Source organism: Cryptotermes secundus, unplaced genomic scaffold (genome assembly GCF_002891405.2).
Source record: "Cryptotermes secundus unplaced genomic scaffold, Csec_1.0 scaffold786, whole genome shotgun sequence".
NCBI classification, from domain to species: domain Eukaryota; kingdom Metazoa; phylum Arthropoda; class Insecta; order Blattodea; family Kalotermitidae; genus Cryptotermes; species Cryptotermes secundus.
This window is the reverse complement of record NW_019725424.1, coordinates 11,980-25,402: the sequence shown is the minus strand read 5'-3', so window position 1 is coordinate 25,402 and position 13,423 is coordinate 11,980. Positions and strand designations below refer to the sequence as shown.

At 40.0% G+C, this 13,423-nt stretch overlaps 1 protein-coding gene across 1 annotated transcript in view; it reads left to right on the top strand.

Moving 5' to 3' along the window:
* Positions 1-7,245: 7,245 nt before the first annotated feature.
* The window catches only part of LOC111863398 (probable cytochrome P450 6a14), a 13,023-nt gene continuing 6,845 nt past the window's right edge, over positions 7,246-13,423 (top strand). Inside the window, exons 1-2 of the mRNA XM_023849675.2 lie at positions 7,246-7,330; positions 8,567-9,541. Coding sequence (XP_023705443.1) covers positions 8,607-9,541 — 935 coding nt within the window. The 5' untranslated portion in view covers positions 7,246-7,330; positions 8,567-8,606. The remainder of the gene's footprint in view (positions 7,331-8,566; positions 9,542-13,423) is intronic.

Here is a 13,423-nt window from a genome sequence, read left to right as displayed (position 1 = left end):
GAGTAGTTCGGTTTCCCCTGCCAATCTTCATTCCACCAATTCCTCCACAATCACCCTCACCTACCATCTGGGGCTGGTACAATAAGCCAGAAGTGGCTGCAGTCTCACCCCACTAGCAATAAAAGAAAATATGGCTCATTAAACCAGGCTACAAATTCCTACGGAGTTGGAAGGTTCCCAAAGCCACCCTGTACAGGGTGACGAAGACAAACATCCGGTCGTTTTACTGGTTGAATTGTACCGGATCGGTTTCATATCATCATCAGTAATCTGTCAAGACGACAGGTCCACAGTCTCTTTCAAAACAATTCCTCCACTTAATGTGATCTAGAGCTTTCTCCTTCAAATGACAGTATCCTCTTCTGTCCCCAGGGTCATCCAGCATCTTCTTACGTCTTCTTCCTCGTCTTCTTGTCACTTCTATCCGTCCCTCTATCTTTCCTTCGATAACTTCTTTTAGAAGGCAGTTTCTGCGTAAAACATGACCAATCCAATTAGCCTTCCGTTTTCTTATTTCGTCTAGGATATTCCTCTGCTCACTGACTCTAATTAACACTTCTTCATTTCTCACATAATCGGTCCAACTTATCTTCTCCATCCTTCTCCAACACCACATTTCAAAACTTTCCAGATGTTTCTGATCTACTGCCCTGAAGGCAAGAAATATATGGATTTGAGAAGTGCCCATTTAAGCAATTCAATGGCAATATCCAAGAGACACTAAAGCTCTTCTGGAACTTTAATTTTACCCTAGAATTTTTCCTACATGTTATCTGATATCACTTTGCATATAGGACACCCTGTTTCGTTGTAGCGTTTTTCTTCGATTGTATAGAGACAACGCTACCTTGAGGCGAATTAAATCTTATTGGTCTCCCAGACTTAATGGGAGGAGCACGCGATAGCGTAGTTGGTTGAGATACTATGTTATAAGCCGCAGATCTATTCCCAATGAGGTCATTGAATTCCTTCCAGCAGTATTATGACCTTGGGACCAACTTAGCCTCTATAAGAAATGAGTATCATGAATCTTCCTACGGGTAAAGTGTGGCCTGCGCGTAAGGCTCACAATCTCACCGCCATTTGCGAGCCGACTGTCTAGAAATTGTGGACGCCTTGAAGTCTCAGAAACCTATGGGCATCCACGGTCTGTTACAGGGATAACGTTACCTTCTTTTTACGCTACTCACTGTGTGGTTTAAATTATACCTTTATTGAGAGGTGGCAGTTCTTTTGTTCTGTATAAATATTGATTTAGGAAGATGAGTAGAGAAGCCCCTTTAATTTGAAGAACAGGAAGTAACAAAATTTTAGCACTCATTGGAACGATGATAAATACGAGAACGTTTTAACAGAAAAGGCGTGAAGAGAGGAAATCGCTCATGGGGTGATGATACTGATGGGATTTTAAAGAAATAGGATGTGAGGTTGTGACCTGGATCCAACTTCTTCAGGATCATGTCTAGGAAGAACATCCGGACAGAGTGAGTAAAACATGCCCCTCTCAGTCGAGAGTCCACATGTTCAGTTCTAACTTGTCTCAGATTATTGGAATTATTCCCTACTGTCTGCCTTTGCAGGTTCCAGGATACAACCTCAATTCAGACAACGATGGCTTCCTTCCACATCCTATCCTATTCCTTGCTCTGTACTCGTCATGCCATTCNTAAAGTAACTTTGACTTTGACTTTAATTTTGAAGTCAGTCTAGAGGAAGTTTGCAGGCAGTCAAACCAGTCCGAGTCTGAGGCTGTTGTGAGACAGCAGCCCCCAGTGGAGACGTCAGAGGCGGAGTCTTGTAGCAGCGCCAAATGGTCTCTGAGACAGCCACTAAGGACCTCCACGCGGAAACTAAGGAAGCTACGGCGTTGGAAGCTGTTACTGGACAGCCGGTGAAGATGCAGCAGACTGAGAAGACCTAGTGCTGCTGTAGAGAACTGCTCTATCTATCTACGTATGAGCCGGAATAGCACAGTTATATATATATATTTATTTATTTATTTATTTATTTATTTATAAATAAAGCTCTTCTTGAAAAATGCGGTCTTCTGAGATGTAACATGCGTAGTACGGAGACAGGTCGGAATTTCGGAGGAAAACTTTCTTTCCAAACGTGGGCATCTATCCGAACTACGTGGCGCTACGACACGAAAGTCCTACTCTTCGTAGTCACCGCCTTGAGGTACTGATCGTGAGGGTCGTAATCAACAGTAAAGATGGCGCGCTGCACAAAGAGGTAGACTGTAAAATGCAGCTGACTAGCTGAACAACTGACATATTTAAATGCATAAACACTTAGGTAACATTTTCCTTTCCGTTACTGTTCAATTTTTAGCTTATAAAGAAATTTCAGCTAAAGAGTTACATGACTTTATCCCACCTAACAACAAATAACATTAAAACAATCACTGATATTCATAAAATATTGGCGGTCTGTATTCAAAGGCTACCTTAACTTCGAAAAATAAAATTGTATACCGGCAATAATAATGTTCTTTATGCATGTTTCCAGTTGAAGAAAGTATAAAATTTCTTATGTAATCGTATAAGAATACATTTTAAATATGCAAAGATTTTTCAAACATAAATTCTAAATACCATTATAACCTTGTTTCGTAAAGGAAATCGTGTATGTAGTTGTGCGTTTGTTCATTGGAAACAATTTTCGTTACGATAGAATATTTCGTTGTATAATCAAAATAGAGTATATTCATTTCCCCACGCAGATATGCTGCTAGTTAAAGGGCAACACTAAGAAGGGTCAGACCTGGAATCCGGAAACAAAAATGTATATAAAATGTGAAGGGATTTCAGGATTCAGTTATATTAGAACTGTATAAGAATTTTATTACTTTATGATTAACGGATAAATTTGTTTGGAAATTCATAAATAAGAAACTGAACAGCTGAGTACTTCACATAACCAGGAATGTGTTGCAAATAAGGGTAGTAAATTGCAATATTATTTGGCCACAAGAGTTCTCTGTTTAGGACTACACCACTTGTTCTTTATTTAAACTTTGTTTTTCATACAAATCACGGTGCTTCCTCCCCCCCCCTTCCCCATTACTTTATTTCTTGTGTCATTCTGTATAGCGTACTTCAACTTGCACGGAACTGTACACTTACGTCATTACCACGCTCAAACGACTTCATCTCACTTAACAACAAATAACATTTTCTGGGATATATAACGCCCCTGGTAGTCCGTTTAAAGTCAGTGTACTTTCCGATCATAAGGATCGAAGGCCAATCAAGAACCACATATGAAGCAGAGCTCTATTTCCTCGGAATTGCCTGTTTATTTTCAGCGGCCAGCACGGCTTTGTACCCGAGAAGAGAGAAATCATCATAACCACCTCTGCGACAACCATAAATCATATACATGTTATGACATTGATTCCTTTTACAAAATCTTGATAACTTATATTCAAAGTTTGTCTAAACTTTACACATTAGAATTATAAGCCACCAATGATACTTATATGGCGTCAGTGCATAGTTCTGAGGAGGGAGGAGAGAACTTCCTTTGCTATAGTCAAATATTGGTTCAAACCACAATCGATACTTGTATTTTCATACTGCTACCAGTCGTCACTCTCAGCTTCAAATTTTGACGAATGACGAACGTTTAGTGTTGAATTCCTACAAGAGTATTTCCTTAAATTAGTTTTCGTTATTTCAACTGTGAAGAGGAAGAAACTTACAATTAGTGAAAATGTAGTATTAGTTAGAAGTAGTAGTTAAGTATAATTACTGCACAGCCGTATTTAGTGAAAATCTCTGCAGGAGAGGCGGCCAGTTACCTTATAAGATTTTTCCTTGGCACTACAGCCCCAGTGGGCCTAGGCCTACCTCCATGAACTTCTCCGTTCACTTCGGTTTTTCTAGATCTTACACATTCGGTAGGACTCCTTGGGCGGGTGATCAGCTCGTCGCAAGGCCTCTACCTGTACACAAACACAGGAAAACGCACACACACAAATTAACATCCATGCCCTGAGTAGGATTCGAACCCATGATCCCGGTTTCCCAGCGAGCGAAGACAGTATATGCCTTAGACCGCTCGGCTACTGTGACCGGCAGTGTATAAGAATAATATATAAGAACTCAGTTCGTACCTCACAGGAAACAGATCCGAACCCACGGTCCCGGTTTCCCAGCGAGCGAAGACAGTACATGCCTTAGACCGCTCGGCTACCGTGACCGGCAGCTTATAAGATACAATGGGCAAACTAATGGAAAATGTAACACTGTATAGACAAATCTATTTAGCGTTGTCATGCACATTCCAGGCACAGATACGACCCTGCAACTGGGTCAAAACCGACCTCCTAAACAATGGGTACAGGGGCTCTATCCCCAAGGGAAAGTGACTGGGGGATGAAGCCGATCACTCATCTCCATCTAGCACAGAGGTCAAGAATAGCGGAGCTGTGCCTCCACTCCCCCGCCTTTCTTCATGACGTATTACTTCATTTATTAAGCACCGAGAGAATTTTACTTTCTCTTCGACTGAATTTATATCATGCTTTCACAGACACTGTACATCGTATGTGTGGCGACCATGAACCTCATCGTCAAGCGAACTAGCAGTGTTATATGAATACAAGGTAAGAGTCGGAGAGTTAAATTTCAATGTCGGGAGAATTTTCGCATGAGTTGAGTTCCCTTTTGCGTAGAACTGAATTACTTAACATGCTGAATACAACGGCAGATGTACATCCCATGTGTTTGATGCATGGTCTACTTAACGTCGTTGTTAAGCTCAGACTATTTAATTTATGATTTATTTAATTACGTACTTACTCAGCAGTCCAAGGATCAATTATAAAGTAACTACGAGGTACAAGAGGAAACAAAATAAACAATTTAGGCACAAACGAAAGATGCATCAAGGCAAACTGTATCATTTAGCGACGAATAAAAAAGGATGAATATTTAACTGGGCATGCTGACCCATGCAGCAAAGCTTCTGGCTAATATTCGAGGTGTGCCTTGTTCTAACATCGGCCAGCACGTTGAATATGCACAGAACTTCCGTGTATTTCCTCAGTCCCTCCAGGCAAATGCAGATACAGTGTCTCAAATGAGGCCAGTACCGTTACCTTCTACTACTTTTCGATTAATTATTCTTTAATAATGAAATCGTTCCACGTTTTATACTCAAAACTACTAGCAGATACATTAAACAGATTATGAAATACAAATGGATGATTATACAACGAGAAATAGGAAAGGATTTGGAAAAGCAAGATGGTACAAAGACTTGAGGTACTGTTCTGTTTTGCCTGGAGGGACTGAGATCGAAGACCGCAATCAGATTATCCAGTCTCTGGTCCGAATTTGAACCCACTACCTTCCGGACATAAAGCAGAAATTCTGCCCACTCGACCACAAAGATCGGTCCACAACTAAATGCTTTCCTCTCTTATACACAGAATATGATGACATTTTAAACGGGTTTGTTTGGGTGAATAGGCAACTGCAGTGATATTTTCTTCTAAGAATGTACATCAATGCAAGCATATTATACCGATCCGTCCATACAACATAAACTGGTAAAATAGTCAGAATTAATTAGGCCTACAAAATTCGGCGTCAAAATATGACCTTCATGCTGTGCCCTATAGTACTTAAAATTGCAATAGATAAATTACACATTGCTCATACATCATGGATGAATGCACCAGTGGGCGGATGTAACAGTTTATAGATAAGATAATAATGTGATAGCACTGTAATTAGTTACAAATCATTTGCCTGTTTTCACATATGATACAACTGATTGTGAAGTCTGAGTTTCAAACGTATGTGAATGTCAAGATTACAGTCTTTTGAGTCATGATGCCGTTTTGTTTGGTAGACATGTACCTACAAATTAGAGGAACGTGCTGCCTCGATCTACAATGTAGGCAACTATAGAGAAGAACGCAGCAAGTTCCTCTGAACTGGTCAAGGTCATGTGCCAGAAAACATGTAAACTCCGATATTTTTGTAAGATTTGAGGCTTTCACGGCGGTGACTATGAAGAAAGCAGTCTTCTGGATTTGGCACCGTGTATATGTGGTGTTAACCGACGTTTCGGAGGAACGTATCGCCTCCATCTTCAGGGTAGAAGGAAAAATATAAGAAATCCGCAAGCGAAGAGACCGTGAGACTGCAGACTGGTCTGCTTTTACCGGTTCTCACGGTCTCTTCGCTTGCAGATTTCTTATATTTTTCCTTCTACCCTGAAGATGGAGGCGATACGTTCCTCCGAAACGTCGGTTAACACCACATATACACGGTGCCAAATCCAGAAGACTGCTTTCTTCATAGTCACCGCCGTGAAAGCCTCAAATCTTACAAAAATATCGGAGTTTACATGTTTTCTGGCACANTTCTCCGAGTACTTCGGTTTCCCTTGCCAATCTTCATTCCACCAAATTCTCCATCATCATAATCACACGGGGCAGGCTACAAGAGGCCAATCAGTGGCCGCCGAGCCGAGTAGACCCAGCTGGACACCACCCCCACTAAGCGAATTTAAAAATTAAAAAAAAAAAACTCGTCAAAAAGGGGAGATTGCGCCTTGGAGATAATATCGTCTGGGACACTAATTTCTGACGAAAGGAATTTGAGTATTCATCAGTAATCAGTTAATTCAGTAGCATTTTCAATAGCTCAGGTTATGTAGTGCAGAAGTACTAAGTCGCAAATTTTGGTGATAGAAACAAGATAAAATATACTTTGTTCGCATATGTGTAAAGAACTCAATACAAAATGTTACGAAAGGCCTGCAGTTAGTTTCAAAGATTACTCATGCAACTGATGAGTATATCCTCATTGTGCTTTCATTTTATTCAATTTGTGTACTAATCATACAAGACGCGTGATGTGGATTAATACTTTATTAATCCTACACTTCGAATAAAATGTAGGACTTTATTTATGGGGGCGTCATAAATGTTACTTGGTTGGATGAATAACTGACACAGGTGACGAAATCTTAAATAAGCTATGACCTCACAGTCACATAGGATACCAGAATGAAGTTCCTATCGTAAAATATTAAGGAGAGAAGCTGTGTAATGCTGACTTGCGCGATAATGACCGCGTATCAGTTCGAAGGCTCCCAATTCAGATGCGTCGAAATAGGTGTTGCCGGCTGAAGGCAGTATCACACAACGACCAATCATATGGCGAGAACTGACTTCATAATTTTATGCTCGGGGAAATTATGATCACATGTCTGCTAGTACGTCAGAAAGCGTGTTGGAAGTGCGGCGTTCATGACAGCAGATTCTTGGATCCCGCGTATAACACAGCAGAAACTCTTGTATTTACAAGTAAGTTGCGTGTTCTGCCTAAGATTATTGCTCAAATAATACTGTCACGTGTTGGGTGTGTTACAAGACAAATAACTTCACGCCGTTCTGGATCTAGCGAATTTATTGCACATTCGCTCTTACATTTGCACAGTTCACAATCTCACAACTACTGCCATCGGCAGTATCACAAGTACTTTCATTCACTCCGGCGAATGCTGGACTGCGACTGACTGGTTACTCCGGTAATCCTCCTTGTTATGTAACTTCCGCACGGACAACACAGAAAACAGTTACGTGATAGTAACGTCGTGTTTACATGCGTTGCTGGGGAACGCTTCCGAGAGCTGTTTATTGCTCTTTAGTAACCGCGGTGCCCCCTGTTACGTCACAATAGGAAGTGTTGTTACGTCACCGCGGGGAAAGGGGACGGAGTGTTGACCGGCCTGTTACCGTAGCAGCGGCAGTTGCGGTGATGCTGTTACGTCACTGCTGGAGGGGGGGTGTCCTGCATAGCGCAAATACGTCACAATATATTTGGTTTTACTGTAATTTATCTGTTATGCCTGTATCTAATTGGCATTAGACTAGTTCGTCAAGCATTATAATAAGGGTATAGCCTTAATTTCTTCCTTATATAATGTTACTATATATTTCTATAAGATTACTAAATGTGTTTATTTTAATGCATTATTCTATTCTTTCTTTATTTTAAAATTCCAATATATTTCATTCGAGAGTATAATTGTGTTTTCAGCTTGTTTAAAGGATAAATAGAAAGTAGTAAAAAAATCAAAATGATAGAAATAGACAACGACGTAGACATTTTCTGGGGAATGAATGTGTCTGAGTATTTAAGAAGATCAGAAAGGAAAGCAAAACGGAAAATATTACAAACCTCTACCTTTAAGGCACATATCTTGCCAAACAGAACACAGAGATTTTCAGAACTATAACTTGTGCGGTTTTACTCTGTTTGATTGACTTCTTAGATTCACTTTTGAGCCTCGTATGAAGTAGTAGTAAGTAAGTAGTAGTAATTTCACCACATTATTCATAGTTCAGGGATTCAGTAGTATATGTTTATTCTCGAATGTTTTGTATATGTTCATATAATAACATCCGGATTTACTGACATAAATTAAGGCCACGATACGTGATCAATGTTTTTGTATACACAAGTATAAATCTCAATTTCGTTTCAATGCATTTTACAGTCGACTGTTCTAATCTGAATTGTAATGAATTTTTCAACAGGCTGAGCCCTTACACGTTCAGCAGAATCTTGCTGACAAGTATGGGGTTCCTGTCTGATTCACTGCTTCTGGATGTGGGAATCCTGGTGGCTTGTGTCCTCTCAGTGGTTTATTCTTATTTCAATTGTTCATTCACTTACTGGAAGAAACGTAATGTACCATACGTCGAACCGTGTTTCCCATTTGGAAATTTCAAGGAGGTAACTTTGATGCGGAAAGACTTTGGATATTTAATCAGAGACATTTACTCAAGGTTTGAGGGGCACAGATACGGAGGAATGTACATATTCGATAAACCGCAATTATTTCCCCGAGATCCTGATCTAATTAAGGATGTACTAGTTAAGGATTTCTCTAATTTTCATGATCGTGGTGTCTATATGAATGAAGAAATAGAACCTCTGTCGGGGCATTTATTTTCATTACCCGGAAAGCGATGGAGAAACCTTAGGATCAAGCTGAGCCCAACTTTCACATCCGGGAAGATGAAAATGATGTTCCAGAGATTTGTAGAATGTGGAGACGAACTGAAACTGTGCTTGGAAAATGTTGCGGGAAGGGGAGAGGTTATTGAAGTTAAGGACATTTTAGGTAGGTTCAGCACGGACGTAATTTCGTCTTGTGCTTTCGGTATCGAGTGCAATTGCCTGAAGAATGAAAACGCGGAATTCAGACAGTGGGGAAGAAAAATTTTCCAACCATCAATCAAACGAATAATCGTCGGTATTTTGTCAGGTGTTGCACCAATTGTGTTAGATAAGCTAAAATTGTCTACTTTTGATTCAGACGTTACCAAATATTTCCGGAAAATGGTAGAGGAAACAGTTGAATATCGCGAAATGAATAAGGTGAAGCGCAATGATTTCATGCAACTGTTGATACAGCTTAAGCAGAAGGGCAGCTTGGACTCCGAACAGGGAGCTGAGGACCGAAGTGACGAAGAATTCAGTGGAATTGATGAAACAGCGGATGGTATGTACACTCTCATATAGACAGTGTCCCTTAGATAAATTTAGCTTCTATGTGCATTTACTTTCACGAAACTGGGCTTAATACTGATATATTCAATTTACTGAATATTAGATTTAATTTTACCGACCACACAACACGATTTTTATTTACTGTCACACTACATGTTTCGACCTCAAGAGGTCATCATCAGGTGTACGAACACAGTTGCACAATCACACGCAATCACATTTCGTTTTTCCACTTATTTTTGATCCTGTATCCTTATAAAATATAAGTTAAAAATACAAATGTTAAAAGTTAAAATTTTAACTTTTAACATTTGTATTTTTAACTTATATTTTATAAGAAGAATTTGACACATATTATTTGAGCGTGGACCTGAACAGGATACAGGATCAAAAATAAGTGGAAAAACGAAATGTGATTGCGTGTGATTGTGCAACTGTGTTCGTACACCTGATGATGACCTCTTGAGGTCGAAACATGTAGTGTGACAGTAAATAAAAAACGTGTTGTGTGGTCGGTAAAATTAAATCTAATATTCATTAAAATACACAACAGGATGCAACAAACAATTAAATATTCAATTTACATAAGTCTCAAGCGATACCACCTAATTCACTTTGGCGTCCTCACCACATAACATCCAAATGCTCTTCTTACAAAGGGGCTACTTTTATGAAACTAAATCAAGAGAATAAACAACCCGCTACAGATGCGTGAATGGGGGTATCATTAAAACCAACCTCAGAGAAAGAGATTTTGAGGGCGTGAACTGGATTGAGTTCGCTCAGTATACCTGTACATTTAGATGTAGCTAACTTTTAAAAGCCATAATACATATTCACATTTCATTACGTTCTGTATATTGACAAATGAGCTATCTGTTACGTGGTTAAGGAATGTACTGTAACGTGTACTTGATTATTTCCGAGGTTTTCTTATTTCTGATACTTTAGTTCGATTCCGTATTTAGTTTGTTGTTAATTGGCTTCCTTAGTCTGGTTAATTCCTTCAGTGAGTTGGCTTTGTTCATTTAATTAATTTGGTAATATAAAATGATAGTAATTACACTGTCAACGCGAATGGTATCCCTATTTATTACATTTAAACTTATCGCCGAAATATTGTGAACGACTACATAGCAGAAAAGATCCGTCTGCAGTCTCCACTCAAAAACTCATGGAGCTCAGCCTTTCTTGAGAAGCCACTAATTGTGCAGCTATTCAAAAGCTTCCTAGCATTTTATAGAGCTCGATGTTTCATTGCCGTGTTCAAAGGAGCCCTCCACTAGTTCCTATCCTGAGCCACATCAATCCAATCCATACCATGCCATCCTATCTCTCTAAGATCCATTTTAATATTTTCCACCCACCTACGCCTTGGTCTTACCAGTGGTCTCTTTCCATCTGGCTTTCCCACCTACATGCATTCCTCTTCTCCCTATTCGTGCTACATGCTCTGCCAACCTCATTATCCTTGACTTGAACATTCTAATTATACTTGGAGAAGAGTACAAGTTATGAAGCTCCTCATTATGCCGTACCTTTGGAATATAACGGAATTCCCCGGAACATGAATTCCTTAATTGGTTCAATTAGTTTTATTATCGTTACTTTAACTCTTAATTTTACTTATCTATTGCTGTTAATTTTAAGTAACCACATGATACCGAATTCTTCTTAAGAAGCCAAGAGTCCCACAGAAGCTCAAGCATTTCTCATAATTTTACGAATCCAAAAGTCCCATTACCTCGTTCAAAGAGTCAGTGCGTCTTCTCTGTCCCAAACGAGATAAATTCAATGTATATCACCCCATTCTATACTTTCAGATAAATTTGAATCTTATCCTTCCACAAACGTCTCGATCTTCCAAATGGTTTCTTTTCTTATGGCTTTGTGTGCTACATTCCCAGCCCATATTATCCTCCCGCACTTGATCATTCTACTTGATTAATTTTGTAAGTATATTTAATTCCTTAAGTTACATTAGTTAACTTCTTACGTGTTGTAACACCTCACCCCTTTAACGTTACACTTTTAGTAATTATTGGAATAGAAAGTTATCTAGCGTAAGAAACAGTCCAGCACTCACACAGACACTACACACATCCCATAGGACAATGAGACTTCTTCAAGAAACGATAGAATTAAGAGCTTAATAACAAGGAAAATGAGCAGAAAATACAATGTGCACTGTGTACAATTACGGCCCAATGAACTATATTTCTACTGCATTAAAAAAAGATCTTTTACTTAATAACTTATAAATATGACCGCCTTTGTGGTCTAGTGATCATAGTTCCTGGCTACAGATCCAGAGGTCCCGGGTTCCGTTCCCGACGCTACCAGATTTTCTGAGAGTTAGTGGATCTGGAACGGGGTTCACTCAGCCTCATGAGGATAATTGAATAGTTACTTGAATGGAAAGCGGCCTCCGCAGTCTAGGGGTAATGTTCCACCTCATGACTCAAGGTACGCGGGTTCAAACCCGGCGGAGGTCGTGTAATTTTTAAGGGCCGAAAAATTCAGGGAACAAGTCCTCCGGGAGGGACTTTAAGCCGTGGGTCCCGTGTCTTAGCTTTACGGCACGTAAAAAAACCTCATGTCTCGAAAGGAGGCCAATGAGCTAAACTAAGGAAATTTCCCGCCCAACAGTAGTCTCTAACGCCTCTGGTAGATGGGGGAAGCATTGAGATACCTCTGAGCCAGTAGAGGCCGACCTCGCTGGGTGAGTAGGGACTGATGGTAAGCACCAGTACCGGTAGGGTATAGAGGCTGGTAGAAAATCATAGGGGGAAGCACAATAGATCAAACTGGTCGCGGTGCATGGGGAAACCCACCCCCTCCAACAACAACAACAACAACAAGCAGAACACGTATGGATATAAAACGGAAAATTTGTAGTATTTGAACCTGGAAAAAAAAACATTTATTTTCCGATATGTCCTCCACCAACATTGATATACTTGTCCCATCGCCTTGCTAGTCCATCGAAACCCGCAGCAAAGGAGTTTTTGACTGTTTTCTCAGTCAATTCCGCAACTCCATTTCATTGTCTGCTACTTGCGAACGTCCTTGAGAGAATTTCTCGACCCATTTGTGAGCCGTTTTATGCGACAAGTTTTTTATGAACGTCCTTTGAATTGAGTCGCATTTGCGCACAAAAAAACGTTCAACAAAACGATGCTTTTCCATATTTCACTCCTCATGCACCGTCGCCATTTTGACTACTGAAATCAGCCTCTGAACATGAGCATTCGCTTCTGCTACCTAGACTGTCATGAAGCTAGACTATGGTGCTACCTACTGAGAAAGATTACAGTTATTTTACTGCCAATTGTGTCCTATTTCCTGACTCTCCCTCTCACTGGTCCGTCGAGTACTACATGTAGACATATATGGGATTTAAGAGGACTGCTATATCATTGGGAACAGTTATCATGGTTGAAATGAAGTGCTATATTGTGCGCAGAGTTGGTTTTCACAGCCATCTCACTTGTAGGCTATTCGGGTGGTGGCTGATTCCAGTCTCGACCTGTCGGTTGAATGCAATTCCTTGTGGTGTCTCAAATGCTGCCCCACTTTCTCTGCATTATCTACCCTTTCCAATTAAAAACAGTGCATTTAATTTTTTTTTCCTATTTAAATCAAGAGGAAGAAATTCGTACAGTTGAAAAAGTCGCTAAATAAACTACGAATTTAGTATCAATTGAAGAAAGCAGTCTTCTGGGATTTGACACCGTGTATATGTGGTGTTAACCGACGTTTCGGAGGAACGTATCACCTCCATCTTCAGGGTAGAAGGAAAAATGTAAGAAATCCGCAAGCGAAGAGACCGTGAGAACCGGTAAAAGCAGTCTGCTTTTACGTTCCTCCGAAACGTC